The sequence below is a fragment of the Haliotis cracherodii genome, unplaced genomic scaffold, assembly GCF_022045235.1.
Source record: "Haliotis cracherodii isolate W230 unplaced genomic scaffold, xgHalCrac1.p SCAF_16, whole genome shotgun sequence".
Taxonomy (NCBI): Eukaryota; Metazoa; Mollusca; class Gastropoda; order Lepetellida; family Haliotidae; genus Haliotis; species Haliotis cracherodii.
In genome coordinates, this window is record NW_027266271.1 from 26,895,915 (window position 1) to 26,915,080 (window position 19,166).

At 40.1% G+C, this 19,166-nt stretch overlaps 2 protein-coding genes across 3 annotated transcripts; both read right to left on the bottom strand.

Moving 5' to 3' along the window:
• Positions 1-1,578: 1,578 nt before the first annotated feature.
• Positions 1,579-9,686, bottom strand: LOC139464036 (N-lysine methyltransferase KMT5A-like). Of its 2 annotated transcripts, none has more exons than XM_071245551.1 (5): positions 9,444-9,686; positions 8,021-8,129; positions 6,546-6,684; positions 4,474-4,669; positions 1,579-2,911 (listed from the first exon to the last, which is right to left on the bottom strand). In XM_071245551.1, the coding sequence occupies exons 1-5, from the start codon at positions 9,555-9,557 to the stop codon at positions 2,876-2,878; spliced, it is 594 nt and encodes a 197-aa protein (XP_071101652.1). In that variant the 5' UTR covers positions 9,558-9,686; the 3' UTR covers positions 1,579-2,875. The 2 variants fall into 2 exon arrangements, with proteins under 2 accessions (XP_071101652.1, XP_071101653.1); XM_071245552.1 differs by lacking the exon at positions 9,444-9,686 and adding an exon at positions 9,173-9,310.
• Positions 9,687-12,355: 2,669 nt separating this feature from the next.
• LOC139464038 (N-lysine methyltransferase KMT5A-like) lies at positions 12,356-17,158 on the bottom strand. The gene is made up of 5 exons (XM_071245554.1): positions 16,948-17,158; positions 15,559-15,667; positions 14,957-15,095; positions 14,289-14,487; positions 12,356-12,857 (listed from the first exon to the last, which is right to left on the bottom strand). The coding sequence occupies exons 1-5, from the start codon at positions 17,026-17,028 to the stop codon at positions 12,846-12,848; spliced, it is 540 nt and encodes a 179-aa protein (XP_071101655.1). The 5' UTR covers positions 17,029-17,158; the 3' UTR covers positions 12,356-12,845.
• Between the last annotated feature and the right edge of the window lie 2,008 nt (positions 17,159-19,166).

Genomic DNA, 19,166 nt, shown 5'->3' on the forward strand with positions numbered 1-19,166 from the left:
GGGTACACTTGTGTGAAGCAATCTATAATCACCGATAATCATCAGTCTTAGTGAAATGGCCCAGGGCTGAGATTGTGAGATTTATTTCTCACTCCTTCTCTGGACATCTAGACCTCTTCTAGTATCACTCCTTGTTTCTACTTGTTCACTCCTATCACTATCGCCTCTCTGTGTATTGCTGATACTTACTGCCTTTCGTCTCATGTCTTCGACCACTTTACCTGCTTAAATGAAAAATCTTTTGTCTGGATTTTCAGAACGCAGTTTGTTAAGCTCTTGCTTTGACAGTAAGTTAGGTCATTAGCGACACCATAATCCATATCATTAATGTATCCCTCAATCTAACTGTCTGAATCTTGTCCTATTAGTGTGACATTTTCAATATTATGGGTCTGATTGTTATCATTTCGTGTAGATGATCTGTGGACTCGTTCAATATCCCTCAGTCCAAGTGAAGGTGGTTTCTGGTCCTCATCTCCAGCTCTGTTCAAGACACTTAATGACTTTTTGGCAGACATTATAGGATTCCCTGTCCCCTGTCCCCTGTTTCTTCTGCGTCGTGTCTCTTGATTCTATACTCTAGATTGTAAATATAAAACGTCCGTGCAAGAGGGAAAAGCCAGTCTTGATTATTCACCGAAACAAATTCTATTTGGCGTAATGGGCAGAATAGCTGTGAAAATTATATGAAGGGACCACTGCAAATTAGCGATGACACCAGGTGTTCGCGAAAAGGGTAAGCATTTCCAGCACTACTGGTAGCACCCACCACTGACACAATAAATATAAGAAAGTAAGTATTTATTGCCTGACGCTAATGCTAGTTAAATCACCCTCTATGTCATCCACCCTGTTAGATAAAGGATGATATCAGGTCTTACTGTAGCCTGCTCTTCTCCGCTATTGTTCACATAACACCCTAAATCACGTACCTGTCTTGATAGACTGCATCTCATCCTTAACAGAACTACTGTCCTTGGTGAGTGTATACTCCGAGTCCACAATTCGTTGATTTATATCCGATTTTAATATCCGCAATAATTTCTTCACCTGTGGATATAGTTTATTGTCTTCAACTAGATTTAGAAGTTTCACAAAAGGATTACCCTCAATAGCGTGTTAATTGTCCAGTTTTCGCCATGTAAACAATGTTCCCTGTACATCCATACTTCCACAAATCTCCAATCTTCAAACACAACGATGGTTGTATATCTATTGTGGGTAATGAGGATCCTATCATTAATGCAGTGAGTGTACACGAACACCATGCAGTCAGTCAGAGTGTCGTACACAGTAACAAGCAGTAAGCCATGGACGTACCTGCATCCAGTCAGACATCGGTGTGTAGGGTGGAACTGTTTCCACTTGCCTGTGGCCTCTACGGCTGACAAAAGTACCGATTCTCGACCTCCTTGCCTCCACAGCTATACCCAATTTACTGTGGTCGTCTTTTGTGTTTTTATATATATTCAGCAAAATACCAGTAAAACATGATTTCATAGAATTTATTACAATAAAATATTTAAAGATTTAAAACAATGAAAAGCATCTTTTATTCTGAAATCTTTGGAGAACTAATACCAGTATCAGGTTGAGAAAATTAAACCGCAGGTCACATTGCTGCATTTAAGTTATTGAAAACATTCATGGACACATACGAGCTAGCTACGCGATAAATCGCTAAGAATAATGAAGAACGAAGCGTGGTTTATTGCACGATAAAACATTGCTATGTCATGACGTCATTTCTGGAGATTCGAATATGCGCTCGCAACTTGATGACGTCATATATTGGACGACGTTATTTTTAGAGGGGAGTGTCAAGGAAGTTGTTCCGCATAGATGTAGCTGGGCTACGCAGATAAACGCAGTCTCCGAACGATCTGTGGGAGAGATTTGACAATAGGTCTTGGGAGAAAAGGTACAGATAATATACATGAACATTGTGGGAATATGCGGAAAAGACCAACTATAACCCCGCTGTTCATAAAATGGACTTTTCCAACATTGACGAGGTCGGATTCTATCCAGGGAGTCATCAGTATTTAGGTACGGGTAATATTTGTGAAGCTTGTACATTATATTAACATCCTTAAAAAGGCTGCGCCCATCACGGATTATTCTCCCTGTGGTATTTTATTGTACGATAGACAACTCCAACTTGTCGTTTATTTCTTAAACATTCTTCAAGCATGTTACAAATGTTCACCGAGGTCAATAACTTCCTTGTGACTGAATAAGGCTGTGTCCACCCTTCCCATCCCTGCTAGAAGTGGTCAGAGATATAAAAGATATCCTTTACATTTCGTGGCGAAAAAAACGTTCCTTATCTATTCGATTTGATTAATATGGTATTCAACGGCAAATTTTTGTAAGGTTTAGTGAAACATGCCAAACTGCAAATAGGATTCAGACATCTGCGTCATATTCTCGAAGTGGTAGGTATTCGTGGTTTACTTTGTTTGTTGGTTAACGCCGCACGCAGCAATATTCAAGTTATATGTAGGCGGCATGTAAATAGTCGATGCAATTGTGATACAATGACATGCACAACAAAGTCAGCGGACCCTGGCCATATGGTGCACTACGTGGATATGCATATGTATGGGTTTCTAGTAGATCATCAACGTGGCAACACAAAAAGAAGTACATGTAATGTGAAGCAACATTCTCCGTTCAATCCATCATCACTTCACGACCATTCGGGTTTATTCGGCGCATTCAGCTTCTTCATTCAGACCATCTCGATTTATCGCCCATATCCATATATCACCAATATTGAGGTTGTTCAGTACATAGTGTGTCTCGTGCTCTGTGTTGGCGATGCAACCGACATGTTCACAAAATACTCAGATATTCAAATTTGTCCCAGATGTCAAGGCGTTTGAACTTGATTCGCTTCATCCAATTCCTGAAACAGTAAACATGGAACCCAGTTTACAACCCGCATAATGGTATGTTCAGAACGATAGATAGTGAAGTAAGAACCATATGAGGTGAGGTGAGGTCATATATGATTTAACGTCGCGTTCAAGAATATTGCACTTACAGCGAAGTGCACGCGTGCGTATGTGTGTGTGAGCGACTGGCTGCTTGTACTACTAATGCCGACTGTATAGTGCTAGCCCACTGTGGTACCATGCCGCAATTTAACAATAATACCCCACCCAGATACATTATACTGACCCGGAGCGACATTACCCCCGTAATGTCGAACGCCAGGCAAGGAAACAACAAGTTCCGCTGTGATTACAACCCGGGCAGACGCTCTGTCCACTGGACCACAGTGACTTATATACGGGCAAGCAGGTAACAAAGTTTCTCGTCGCGGAATATGTGTGCTAGCCCGGCGGTCACATTATTTTAGGGCAGATTACTGGCAACACTATTAGTGTGACAACAGTATTGTTCTTACCATCTTACCATATAGGTACAACTACTGAAATGGTAATCTGATAGTTTGATAACTAAATTTACATCAGACAAAGTCCATTTCCTTCCATTAGTTTACATGACAACAAAACCTTTAGTCCACTAAGTCCTAAATACAATAGATTCTCAGGGAAAGGAAGTACCTCTGGTTCTGGTCTCGGTTTTTTATACTTCTCTTCAAGCAAGGCATATATATGAATCAAAATGAAAAGTAAATAACAGTATTACATTAATTTTCTGTCAAGTGTGCAGAGGGCATCGATCCCTATTATTGTATTTCAACTGTCAACGATGTATTGCCACATCACCGTGAACACCTGCCATTGATAATGGTAATTCAATCAATCGATGCATCCCTAACTTTCAACACATACTTGTCCGTCGAATATTTACAAGATTATATAAATGGAATATTGCTGCCGTTTTGGGAATGAAATGTGAACTTTCAGCCACGACATCCCCATTGACTTTTTGACATCACCTGCTGAGATATGGGCCTAAGAGCATTGGTCTTTTAGTTTATAGTCTACAAGCTTGCACATTTTCTACAATATTTTTTTATATGTGTGGACACGCTACTAATTCACATACAGCTGGCATACATAAACTATCGAAATATTACGATACAGTTAAGAAATCCAGGTGCAGGGCGAAGCTATAATGGGTCTTCCTTCCAGCATAGTGCACACCCGGATACTGGAGTCCCACAAATAGTACATAGCGTATAATATGATCTGGTGGCGCAAACGTCCCTTGTAAATCTCGAGGTATGTGCAGCTCGAACATTACTATTGTATCGGGCCTTATTTGTACAAAATGACAAACATCTATTGCGTTAAAAGCCTTTGTCTGGGCTTCAGTGTATCAGTTGAACTCTGGTTGGTTTACATATCATTCAAATTGTATAGGACCAGTACATCCCGTAGGTGTCGAAAAGCTTTTATACGGGGAGTTGAGTACAATGTGTGATCAGTCAATGTAGATAATTTCCCATGCTATTGACCACGGGTTTGCCTAGTCCAGATTCGATCACTGACGTACCTGTTTCCTCCACGGGAGATCATTAGTGCCACCATAATCAAATAGGATTTCTTGACCAGCATGTATTGACCCCAAGGCGAAAAAGGCGATATGTGGTTCACCGTCTACAAATACAACCCGTGGCTGTGTATTTGGGTGCCCCCATGCATCGTTGATAAGTCTCCCATAAGAACCATCCTCTTCTTCCGCATCAAACCTTTCATTGAAACCAACACAATAAATAATGACAACATTCTCTGTCTACACAACCGACTGAACCTCAATTTATTATAAGAAAGTCTAAATAAATATTTTGCGGTGGCAATTTGGAAAATTCAACGTGTGTTCTTATAATGTTATTGTACAAAATATATGTTAATGAACCCCCTCTATGGTACAAACACACCAATCACCAATACCCATTTGTCTAAGGCTGCGAAACGTGCATGACTTCCTGTTTTCCTCTCACATTAAACTGACACGCAACGAGGAAGGTGAGTAGAGATGAGAAATACACTATGTGATTTGGGACTTCGCGTGTAGTGCAGCATCTTTAAGCATTGAGTGCAAAAAAACTGGGGTAATGTGATTAACAGTGGTGAAGTATATTACATTTAAATATGATGGTGCCTATAGCTCGAGGTTTCAATAATTATTGTTTATTTAGCTACATGGCGACATATTTGGTCTAAATATCTCTACCACCCACAATTGAGAGGTGCTTCTAGTTGTAACCTATAGACAGACGTATGTTGGTATGTGTATGGTAACATTGTCGGTGTGGGACAAGTACTCGTGGGTGATAGCATTAGTAAGGATCAACGTCGTTCTACTCACAGCAGTTCTAAAAACGTAGTTCTTCAACATTACGTTCTGCGAATACAGATCTTCACAAACGTTTTACGCATACGTAGACAGACGTATATTAGTATATGACTATTAACTTTATCGGGTCTGGAACAGGTACCCGAGGATGATAGCATTAGTGAGGATCAACGTCGTTCTACTCACAGCAATTCTAAAAAAGCAGTTATTCAACATTAAGGTCTACGCATACAGTTCTACTCAAGCGTTTCTACACATACACTTACATGTGCTGTTCTACACGTAATTATATGTCTCCATAGAGACAATCATACAGTCCCAGAGAACAGTTTTCCACATGTATGGTTGCACAGTGAGGTCAACACATTAAGTCCTAGGGAACAGTTCTACACATATATGTCTGCACTTAGAGGTAAACACATTCGATCCTACAGAACAGTACTACATATATATTCCAGCACAGACAGGTCAACACTTTCAAACCCAATGAACAGTTTTAACCATATATTACAGTACAGAGAGGTCCACAATACAATCATACAAAGTTCTACACATATTCCAGCACAGTGAGGTCAACACATACATTCATACAAAGTTCTACACATATTCCAGCTCAGTGAGGTCAACACATACATTCATACAAAGTTCTACACATATATTCCAGCTCAGTGAGGTCAACACATACATTCATACAAAGTTCTACACATATATATTCCTGCTCAGTGAGGTCAACACATACATTCATACAAAGTTCTACACATATGTTCCAGCTCAGTGAGGTGAACACATACATTCATACAAAGTTCTACACATATATTCCAGCTCAGTGAGGTGAACACATACATTCATACAAAGTTCTACACATGTATTCCAGCTCAGTGAGGTCAACACATACATTCATACAAAGTTCTACACATATATTCCAGCTCAGTGAGGTCAACACATACATTCATACAAAGTTCTACACATATATTCCAGCTCAGTGAGGTCAACACATACATTCATACAAAGCTCTACACATATATTCCAGCTCAGTGAGGTCAACACATACATTCATACAACGCTCTACACATATATTCCAGCTCAGTGAGGTCAACACATACATTCATACAAAGTTCTACACATATGTTCCAGCACAGAGGGATCAATACATGCAATCCTACAGAACAGTTCTTCACATATATTTCAGCACAATGAGATCAATACATACAATCTTACAGAACAGTTATACACTTACAAGTGACACAAAGTAGAAAATAGTTACTTACCAAAATCGCATTTTACGGTAACTAATTTGAAAGGTATGAGCATCGTCGCTTGTGTCTGGTTCTATAACATCCCACTTTCCTGCATAATACAGCATATATTCACCATGAGCAAATTCCTTGTCTGCGACTATGCCCCTCCCTGAAAGTAAGGAAGATTGATAGTAAAAAGCGATTATTTAAAACATTAAAAAAAAAGACAAGAGAATTTGGACAGGAAGTTTACCTTAAGTTTCATGAATATTGATGATCTGATATCGTTCAATAACTGTCAAATAGCCTATTGCCTTCCACTGATTTACCCACCTGAACCAGAAAAAGAGTCCAATGAGGCCGCCTCATCATATTTAGATCTATGCATAAAGATTTAGAGTGACATCTGATATTGGAAACACATATAATAATATAGTCGTAAACATTCAGTTAGCTCTGCTTTAAGAAGAGATATCTTATATACATGGAAAGGTTGTTGCCGCTTATTTGTAAAACCATTTCATTAGATTCAATGATATGTTTGTGTGGAATGAACACTTGTTTATGAATCACTATCAAATAGTGACGATAGTTTTCGCGTACAGGTGAGCATATCCTGCCCCATCCGGGGCACCCGGCACAAACACATGCAAAGGCATGTCAGTTGTTCACCTGACAAAACAAGGGAACACATGGGACAAGTCAAAATAGAGAATTGCTTCAGACACAGTTTTTGTCACTGATGCAACGATTTGTGAATGTCCTCCACCTGTCCACCATAAACGTTCAGATTTACTGAGGCCTTGAATGTTGCAACGCTGTGCAACAGCCTCCAGCTAGAGTTGTATGACGTTTTGAAATCTTCTTTTACAGTGCTGTCCACGATTGTACTCCTAAGGTGGTGAAATTTAAACTTCAATGGTTGCTGGAGTATTGCTCGCCATAAAGGGAAAATTGACTATTGGGAAATTGAATAAAAGCGACAAACCCTTTTCATATCCATTAGAAATCTCTGCTTAAAGCAGACTCCTTTGTACGATACCGACTGGACCATGACCAAGAGTTGATGAAGCACGATCAAATAGTGATGATACCAGGTGTTCGCGAAAAGGTATACGCATTCTGCCCCACCGGTGGCATCCGTCACAAACACATGCACTGACAAGTCAATTGTTGAAGTCACCCTTCTTGTCATACACTCTCAAGGATAGTGTTTTGCTTTTTCGATGGTCCCCGGGATTTCAATTTAAATAAGAATATCTGTATGTATGTAAGAACACACCCCTCCTTTAGCACATATGAATCGTGCTTAAAAGGTGCCACAGTTAACAGCTTGGCAATATATATCATAAACATCACTGTTAAAGAAGTATAGAAATATTGAAGAGAGACACACTGCATGAACAAAGTATGGACCCTTTGGGTACAAACATGACTAGATATTTACATCTTAGAATCTCGTCGAATGTGTACTGGTGAGGAAACTATTGTATGAATAAACAGACCTCTGGGGCGTCCGAAATCAACCACACGGAAATGTTTCGGAGACATGTCAGAACGTCGGATGGCTCCTTTTGCTGCTGCCAGTTCTTGATTCCGTGGACACAGTGTCCCCTGTGAAGCAAATAAAGACACAGATTGGCGTGTGCAGAACGCTTCATGTCATACTGAGGTCATGATAAAGAAGCATGTTGAGGACATGTCATTTAATGTAAAGGCATCAAACGCATTGAGACTCAAACCTGTAGATATTGATTACTCGTCATTTAGTGTAGAGGCCATGAGAAGCCAACAGGTGGGCATTGATGGCTTGTCGTTTAATGTAGAGGTATTGAGACGCAAACATGTAGTTATTGAGGTCTCGTCACGTAATGTAGAGCTTTTGAGAAGCAAACATGTAGGTATTAAGGATTCGTCACGTAATGTTCAGGTATTGAGACACAAACATGTTGGTATTGAGGTCTCGTCCTGTAATGTGGAGGTATTGAGAAGAAAACGTTGGTATTGAGGACTTGTCACTTAATGTAGGAGTATGGAGAAGCAAACATGCAGGTGTTAAGGACAGATACAGGTTTGTTTCGGTGGCACTATGATTCCACCTTGCAATTACAATGTGAGGAGAAAAAGAAGACACATGCTGAGTGCAGATGTATACTATTAAGGAAAAACTTATATTCAAGAAATATGCTCTACCCCATGTGAAGTGTCAAAACGTATAGTTTTTAAGCTCGAATACTGTTAGAGGAAGTCGGTAGTTCGCTTCCTTGGGCGCAGCATACAAAAACCGGGTAAATGATGGTACTTGTTGATACCCTGCCTGGCGCTCAGCATTAAAGAGATGAAATAAGGACTACTCGGCTCGAAGCCAGTATAAAGTGTGGTATCCATCTTAAACTGCGGCGAGCATTATCAATCCGGCATCAGCCACGTAGACTCGTGCATGCACGTTCCTACATACGTGCAACCTTTTTTAACATTACGTTATCCCCAAGTCCCCCCAACCTTATCTATTCTAGCGACATTAGTAATCGCTATATATCTGTATATTAACACAAACACTTCTGAATTTAACATTGTGTTAAAATCCCATAGAATAAGGGTTTTAATGTAAGTTGCGAATTTCAGTAGAAGATGTGTATCAAATATGTAATAGTCACCATCAAACAAAATTGTCAAGCTCTGTCCTTTTCTTGTAAGTCCACAAGCCTCCACCCACAAACTCCCTCACTGATAAAGAAAATGAAATGATTGACCCCCTTATCAATCTTGCCGAATACAAGGGATGGATAACAACAACTCAAATATCATCCTGTCTTCAAGGTGATAATAAAAAGGCATGTTTACTGATGTTTACATTAGGAAACTGATCAATCATGGGTTTTATCAATCGTAATATGAATAAATACAAATATATGTTTCAAGACAAGCCTGAAAGTCATTCCTCGCTTGGCATCCTCCAAGATCCACTATGATCCAGCACACGGTAAGAGACTTGAGTAGAATGTGCATAGCTACGCAGAAGGAATGCAGCTTCACTTGCATGTTGTCATGGACAGATGACTCTGCCTAATGATGAATTCTCTGTTCTCTACGTGTAAACATATTCTAGATGTTCAAATAGTGAAAAAAAATCCCATGCAGTTTTGTTCAGTGCTGTACACACAAACTAAACTACAAGCTCCTGGCTGGCACTTACAAGGTGACGCCGACGCTTGGCAGTTGACCTGTGGCAGATGCCGTGTTGTAGGACCATGTTGGTAACATGTGCAATATGGAGTACAATAACTGCATTGTTGCTTTTGTTTAGCACGTCGTGTAATAGCTGGGGTCTTTCTATCGGTGGAATATGTACATTTAATGACATAAATGGCATATTGCAGTGTTGATTAATCATAGCAATATATATAATAGGGGACTGGGTCCAAGCTTACAATGTCCTACGCCAGACATTGATTCCTGATATACCACAACGACTAGAATTCCTAGGCGGTCACCATCACACCTAGAAATGTTGTCCAGGGTATGCATACGGCTGATGTTTGTTGTTATACAACAAAAGGCGTCAACAGGTGCGATGTATATGGTCGTGTGAATCTATCGATAAGACACTAAATATCAGTAGAACATTGCCGTTTAGAACTGGTCGAAATTATTGATCGTTCATCCACCGATACAGATTCCATTGGGCGTAAAAGTCAAAATAGTGGTGGCTGGTGTATGGATCACCTATAATCAGTGATGACACCAGGATTCCGCGAAAAGGGAGCAATGACTGTTGAAATGGTCGTCACTACATGGGTTAATATACAACGTCACCGCCTGAGAATATCTAGTCTTGATTATCCACCGAAACAGATTCCATTGGTCGTAAAAGGCAATAGGCGGTGAAAATTGTATGAATAGATCACTGAAAACCAGTGATGACACCAGGTTTTCGCGAAAAGAAACGTCGATACGACTTTTGATTGTAACTCATCATCATCAACAACCATTTTGAATGTACCAGACAACCGCAGTTTCAACGCATTTCAAAGCCATCCCGGATCCAGGAGGATTCCTCTTGTATCGTCATCACAATTCGAGGAAGCAGTGATACTTCATTTTGTAATATGAATGCAAATAAGTGACGATACTCTCTCACGGGAGTTGGCATTTTTCTTTTCTTGCCAAATGTTCATCATCATCACGTGAACTGACACAGCTGGACACGGCAACGGTTTCAGGTCATTTGATGGGAATAACATATTATGTTTCAGGTCATGAGATAGGAATAACATGTTATGTTTCAGGTCATGAGATAGGAATAAAATGTTATGTTTCAGGTCATGAGATTGGAATAGCATGTTATGTTTCAGGTCATGAGATGGGAATAACATGTTATGTCTCAGGTCATGAGATGGGAATAACATGTTATGTTTCAGGTCATGAGATGGGAATAACATGTTTTGTTTCAGGTCATGAGATTGGAATAACCTGTTTTGTTTCAGGTCATGAGATGGGAATAACATGTTATGTCTCAGGTCATGAGATGGGAATACCATGTTATGTTTTAGGTCATGAGAGGGGAATAACATGTTATGTTTCAGATCGCGAGAAGAGTAAAACATGTTATGTTTCAGGTCATGAGATTGGCAAAGTACGTTATGTTTCAGGTCATGAGATTGGCAAAACATGTTATGTTTCAGGTCATGAGATGGGAATAAACATGGTATGTTTCAGATCATGAGAAGGGTAAAACATGTTACTTTTCAGGCCACACTCACAGATATCGCATTGTCCTTTCCTTGCCAAATGTTCATCATCATCTCGTGAACTGACACAGCTAAACACGGCAACATTTTTAGGTCATTTGATGGGAATAACATGTTATGTTTCAGGTCATGAGATGGGCAAAACGCGTTTTGTCTCAGGTCATGAGATGGGCAAAACATGTTACGTTTAAGGTCATGAGATGGGCAAAACATGTTACGTTTAAGGTCATGAGATGGGCAAAACATGTTACGTTTAAGGTAATGAGATGGGCAAAACATGTTACGTTTTAGGTAATGAGATGGGCAAAACATGTTATGTTTTAGGTCATGAGTTGGGCAAAATATGTTACGTTAAAGGTCATGAGATGGGCAAAACATGTTACGTTTAAGGTCATGAGATGGGCAAAACATGTTACGTTTTAGGTCATGAGATGGGCAAAACATGTTACGTTTAAGGTCATGAGATGGGCAAAACATGTTACGTTTTAGGTAATGAGATGGGCAAAACATGTTATGTTTTAGGTCATGAGTTGGGCAAAATATGTTACGTTAAAGGTCATGAGATGGGCAAAACATGTTACGTTTAAGGTCATGAGATGGGCAAAACATGTTACGTTTTAGGTCATGAGATGGGCAAAACATGTTACGTTTAAGGTCATGAGATGGGCAAAACATGTTACGTTTTAGGTCATGAGATGGGCAAAACATGTTACGTTTTAGGTCATGAGATGGGCAAAACATGTTACGTTTAAGGTCATGAGATGGGCAAAACATGTTCTTTCATCAGGTATTTCATTACTGAGCTCAGTCCTTGAGGCGGAATGAAATTAGTACCGACAATGTGAACTCAAGTGAAACATCGCTATCATTTATTTTCTAAGTGAATACTTAACAATTCACCATAAAAAAAATATTACATAGATTTTCAGTGACCCAATCATATATATTTTACCGCTGTTGTCCCTTTTACGCCCAATGGAATCTGTTTCGGGATAATCGAGACGGATTAATATTCTCTGGCGTTGGTGTTTCATATGTGACACAGCAAAGACTCCATAACCAATGAGTATTCCATTCAAAATGCTTTTATTCAACCATGTACCGTTCGTTCACAATAGGGTCTAGATACCTGTGTTCTTTGATTTTAAGGGTGTCTTAACAAAGCCAGTCCCATAATTATACAGAGCATGCTGTCAAACGCTAATTAATCGTGAATGTATTTGTAATGCTTGTTGTCGTTTAAAACAAGAAAATGAAAATTGTTTTCGTTTTGGAGCTGCTGCACTTCTCTGTTTGGACCGAAGAGGACCAGTCATTTCATCTTCACATTGAAGAACCATTGCCGGGTGGATCCGGAATTTGAAATTTTGGATATGGCATCTTAAATACAATTGAACTCTCTGTGGATTGTATGCTTTTTGTTATGATGCACATTGTATGTTTGTTGTCAAGGCTAGTTTTAACATGAATTCACGATGGACAGATATCAACGTGAGACGGGTCCATCGTTATCCAAGCAGCAAGTTGGCCAGGATATTTTTCGGAGAAGGTTAAACCAGGATGTCACTTGATCGTTTTGTTAAATCACATCCTGAAACAGTAAATAACATATAAAGTACAAGGCATGTGCACTGCGACACAAGCATCGCTTCCTGTATATATAATCCAGGAAATATACTGCTCAGCTTTGTTTCTCATTCTGACAATATTTCTTTCCTAGAACGACCAAATCATATTCTTTTGGAAACTCTTTTGTTTTGACGACATATTCATTTCGGTCACTGCATCAAATTCTTTTCTCAAGCATTTTTTGTGTGTGTTCTGAAAAAATAGGTATATCGTCGTTGAGGAAGATGTATCAAAAGAAGCTACATGTATCTAAGGAAAAAGGATACATATTGCTTCCAACACAACATTTAGATTTATACTGGTAAGGTAATCTAAAAGATACTGTAAATCGTGAAATTAATGCGTCTCCAAAAGAATGCGACCACTAGACCCTAGACCCTAGACTCAATATGAATGCAACACCCCCTCCTCTCAAGCATCAGTGGATTTATATCTAAAGATGTCCTCAGTCATGTTTAGAATCCTCACCTTAATCCAACCTTACATTAATCCAATCACACGCCAAATAGCACCTTTTATTACATGGAAATATCTTGAAGTAAAAAATACGTTACCATACAATGGTTACAGTATTCATTGAACAATATGACTTCAGCGGGGCACAGGAGGCCCAGTTGCTAAAGGCGCGCCCTTAATCGTGTCAGAAACTTGATATTAGGTTTAAATCTCCGATACACACTGTTTGTGTTAATATGTTTGTTTAAGACGCCGCATTTCGCTATGCAGAATTGTCTCCCTTAAGTGAGTGAGTATGTTTTAACACCGCTTTTAGCAATATTCCAGCAATATCACGGCGGGGGACACCGGGCTTCACACATTGTACCCATGTCGGAAATCGAACCCGGGTCTTCGGCGTGACGAGCGAATGCTTTAACCACTAGGATACCCGACCGCCCCGTATCCCTTAAGCGTGTCAGGAACTTGATATTAGGATTCGATGCCAGATACACCCTGTTTGGTGTTTATAGGTTTGTCGAAGGTCTCGCATTTCGCTGAGCAGAGTTGACTCACTCAAGCGTGCCATAAGCCTGATCTTAGGTTCGGGTCCCCGATATACTGCTTGTGTTGCTATGTTTGTGGGAAAAGGTTCGGGTCCCCGATGTACTGCTTATGATGCTATGTTTGTGGGCAATACACCAATGTGGTGCACGTCCTGCATAATTCCGGCCTTCCTTCCACATTAAGTTGACACGCCGTCATATAAGTGGAGAACTGTTCAAAGCGGAGATAACCTTGACTCACTCAATATGACATAAGCGATCATTAACAAAGCAATGCCTGGAAATGCCTCAGATAATGTCGAGAGTTGTCGGCCCTTGTCGTGACTCATTACTTGAGTTGGAAAGTATGGGGGCTGAAATAAGAAAACGTGAACAATAGCACAGGTACATACCTGTTTTCTCCATGGAAGAAAATTCTCACTGCCCCCATAATCATAATGGATTTCTTCACCGGCAAGTATTGATCTCAATGCAAAGAAACTAACGTGAGGTTCCCCGTCCACAAAGATCGTCCTTGACCTTATATTTGGGATTCTCCATTCATCGTTGATAAGTCTCCCATAAGAACCATCTTCGTCTGACGCATCAACCCTTGGAATATGAAATAGGGCGGAAATATTTGAGAATTAACTTCACTTTGTGTGTGTTCAATGGAGTATGAAACTTCATGTGTTGGCATGGTTGATCGATGGTATACCATTCGCCAACCTCAAACACAGTGCCTGATCCACCATTCTGTTGACACATTCGGTTCACAGTAAATACACCTTCGTTTTCAGTTGGGTTTTTTCTGTGAAATGCTTACGCCTACAATTAATCTTGGTATTTAATATGTGTTTTTCCTTTCATATTTCCAGTCCAGACAGCCATCTAAAACACAGTGAACATGATTCACTTTCTGCGAAAACAAAATTGAACTACTTGATTCGTATCTGTATCGTATTCACGTCATATATTGTACTTATAGCAAGTCTCTTTACGGTCTCTTCATGGTTAAGTTAGCGGGAAGTTTAGGATAGAAACCATACCAACTCGCAATGCTCCTAATTAGAACACTTACCAAAACCGTGTACTGCGATGGATTATTTGAAATGTGTAGGTGTTGTCGTCTATATCTGGTTCTATGAGGTCCCGTATTCCATTGTAATACGTTACGTATTCGCCTCGAGCAATGTAAGTATTTGCAACTATCCCTCTCCCTGTGAGGTAAAAGATGAAATTATAATGACAAAACGTAAATTTGTTCTTAAAATTAAGAGAAAATGTCATCATTTGCATTCACTTCTAACGCTTACGCATTGGTGAATGCGTTTAGTTAGCGCAACTTTGAAACGTATTTCGGTTATATCATAGCGTGTCAGAGCTTGAAGTGAAACCCACGATCACAGGTATAGAGTCGACAAACCAGGCAGCTTAATCAGGAAGCAGCGGGATTCGAACTCACTATCTAAAGTATATCCGAAAAGTTCTGGGTGGATTCGACTAGGCAGCGCTGTTACGACGTAAATTGTAATAACGCGGTGAAATATGGGCTGCGTGTAGAAGGGACAAGGACCCTCAGCTGACAATGTGCCTAACCAGCCTGACTGTGCCAGGATCACCCACAGCCTCTTTGCTGCATTTATATAATTAAATCTCTAAGAAGAAGAAGAAAACCCAGACCTTTAGGGCGTCCAAAATCAACAACACGAAGATACTCGGGAGAAATGTCAGAACGTCGAATGGCTGCCTTTGCTGCTGCTAGTCGTTGCTGCCATGGACATAGTTTTCCCTGAGGAGCAAACATGTACGTATATAAGAAAGGATAGGATTTATCCAACTTCTAAAAACCTCTCAAAGAAGTTATGTACGTATGCATTGAAGGCCTGTCTTGAAAAAGAGGAGTCAGGAGAAGGACGGAAAATATGTCGGTATTATGGGCCCCGTCTTTAACTTCTAGGTAGTAGGGACCCGTGTTTAACTGCATGTGCCCTGAGAAGGAAACGTTTAGATTGTGGGGACCCGTTTTTAACTGCAGGGGCCTTGAGAAGGAAACGTTTAGATTGTGAAACTGCAGGGGCCTTGAGAAGGAAACGTTTAGGTTGTGGGGACCCGTCTATAACTGCAGGGACCTTGAGAAGGAAACGTTTAGGTTGTAGGAACCCGTCTATAACTGAAGAGGCCTTGAGAAGGAAACGTTTGGATTGTAGGAACCCGTCTATAACTGAAGAGGCCTTGAGAAGGAACGTTTGGATTGTAGGAACCCGTCTATAACTGAAGAGGCCTTGAGAAGGAAACGTTTGGATTGTAGGAACCCGTCTATAACTGAAGAGGCCTTCAGAAGGAAACGTTTAGATAGTAGGGACCCGTCTATAACTGCAGAGGCCTTGAAAAGGAAACGTTTAGGTTGTAGGGACCCGTCTATAACTGCAGAGGCCTTAAGAAACAAAAACATGAATTTCGTGAGGGTTCTTGAGAAGGAAACGTGTATGTATGTGTGATGCATGTGTCCTGAGAAGCTATGTACTTATAGCGCCCCGATGGCTTTGAGAAGCAAGAATTGTAGATATTGAGCACCCATCATGTCAATAAGTGCAACAAACCTCTTTCTAAAATAAGGATAAAAGAGCCCATCGTACGACTCCGAACATATTATAAGCACGTGTTTATGAATCATTATCAGATAGTGATATAAGACCAGGTGTTCGTGAAAAGGTGAGCCTATCCTGCCCAGCCCGTGTCACTCGTCGAAAACAGATGCAGAAACAATACAACAATACTATTATTTATCTTCTTCTTCTACTGAACAGTAGCGTTTTCTACTGAACAGTAACGACACTGGTGTATTGTTCTGGAAAAAAAGCAAATTATTATCTTATGTTCATTCACTGGTTTTCCTCACGAGCATTTCTTCTTATTGCACAGTGAACACGCATAATTTAATACAATGAAAACGACAAACCCACTTTCCATATTCCAATGATGTATAATACGAGCTCCCAGATGTATTAATCGCATCACTTTCGCAACTCGAAACAGATCAACCAAGAAAACTGAGCGTGTAAGGCAAACCTCAAAACTATTCCTCGCTTGGCATCCACCAAGCTCCAAAATAATCCAGAAAGTGATTAGATATATGGCCAATCTTCTCATTTCCCACAGCTGGAATACACAACGGCCTTTAATCTGACATGTATATTGACATGCAGAAGACAGGCAGCGTTACCGTACAGATTATGAGAACATGCTTCAGTGCTGTAAAACTTCTCGTCATCTAATGTTATTTGCTTGCAGCGAAATTAACATTGAAAATCCTTCTCTGTTTGGTTTTGTCGTCTTTGCTATTACTCACCAATCACTCCCCGTGTTATATTTTATCTGGAATGCGGTACCGAGGAACAAAGCCGATTTGTTTCTTGATACAGTCCAGGCTGACATGTTTCAACAATGGAGTTATCGACACTGGAACGCAGTGATGCTGCAGCTGTTGCATTGCGGCCTGTTGTACCAAGTATACGTCTCAAGTCGTTCAATAAGTGATTATTATTTCTATAGCATTCCATTTGTTCCTTGTGTTCTTATTGTAATGTAGATATTAATAGGTATCGACAATTCATACGAAACGCAGCCCGGGGGCTTTCCTTGATCTGAACTATCTTATGTCTGACATCAAACACAAACATGCTTTTCTCTTCAACAATCTGATTTCTTTTCTGCAGAAAGATTAAACAGTAATTCATTTGGATTATGTCTGAGCGTACTGAGATCTCTAGAACAGCGATCCAATAACACAATGTTGCTTCTGCACATGTGTTTTGAGGATTTCGCAGCTTAAACGTGTAAATCAGCAATATCACGGCGGGGGACACCGGGCTTCACACATTGTGACCATGTCGGGAGTTCTTATAAGGGATCTTGTACAAGTGTGCCTTTGAAACTAGAAGCAAATCGTATTACCTATAGTTCGATGTAACATGTCTTGTGTCACACAAACGGTCAAAAAGGTAGATCGGACAAATACACCTTAAAGATGACGCAAAGCAAATACTGCAAGGAATAAGTCTAAAAAAGAGGCTTCATTGCAGTTAATAGTTATTTAGCTAGTTGGGCTCTTGGTCTCATATTAACTGTCGGACAAAAGAAAGTATACGCTTGAAAATTGGATTTGACAAAATATTAGCAAAAGTTATCGAAACGTTACTAGGGGGAAAACAGTCGCTGAAACACTGAGGTCCAAAACACAACTGTGATACCTGTGTCACATGGTCCGGCAGTTTAGAGGACATCACGAAATCACGGTGGTACCACATACAGTCGAACCCTGTTATCTCGAACCTAGAGGGGCTGTATTGTAACTTCGAGGTATTCGGACATTCGAGATAACGAGGCCTTACCATCCAAAGAGATCAAGTTACAGTATTATAGATACAAACAATACGATTGCATACACAAGGAATTACGAGCCCAGTACGTTTATGCGATGGCCATTTCATTTGTGACAAGGGGGCGGTCGGGTAGCCTAGTGGTTAAAGCGTTCGCCGAAGACCCGGGTTCGATTCCCGACATGGGTACAATGTGTGAAGCCCATTTCTGGTGTCCCCCGCCGTGATATTGCTGGAATATTGCTAAAAGCGGCGTAAACCCATACTCACTCTCTCACTCACTCACTCACTCACTCACTCACTCACTCACTCATTTGTAACAAATAATGTATTTTATTAGGCACAGCAGCAATCGCTATTTAGCCTGTCCATTTGGCAAAAACAACAAAGTGCTACTCACACGTCAAGCTTGTTCATTCATAACATGGATATTGCTTCACTCGGCTTTGATTGCTTTAATCCAACTTGGATTTATACTTTTTGAATGAAACCAGGAAGGGTCGCCATGCTTGTTTTCACTCATGTCGACTCACGATGTTTTATTTGTTAATAAAGATTAACATTACTATTGGATTAAAAGATAAATACACAAGTGGTTGAACGAAGGTTTAAATTGCACTGTACTTTTACAGCGATGTTGGGTGCCAGCTTCAAGATAAAGGAACATAATTCTAATGTAATGTCAAAGTTGTGACCGAGTCCAAGGTTCGAGATAGCGCTATGTATTGTTATCTCGATTTCGAGATAAGCAGGCAAATTTATATGCATTTATGTAGTGAGGCGGGACTGAGATTAGTGCCGAAGGATATGTTCAAGATATCGGTACATTCGTAATAACGGTGCTCGAGATAACGATGTTCGACTGTAGATAGGATTGATGTTATTTACTCGATTTTCTTACCTTTGTTA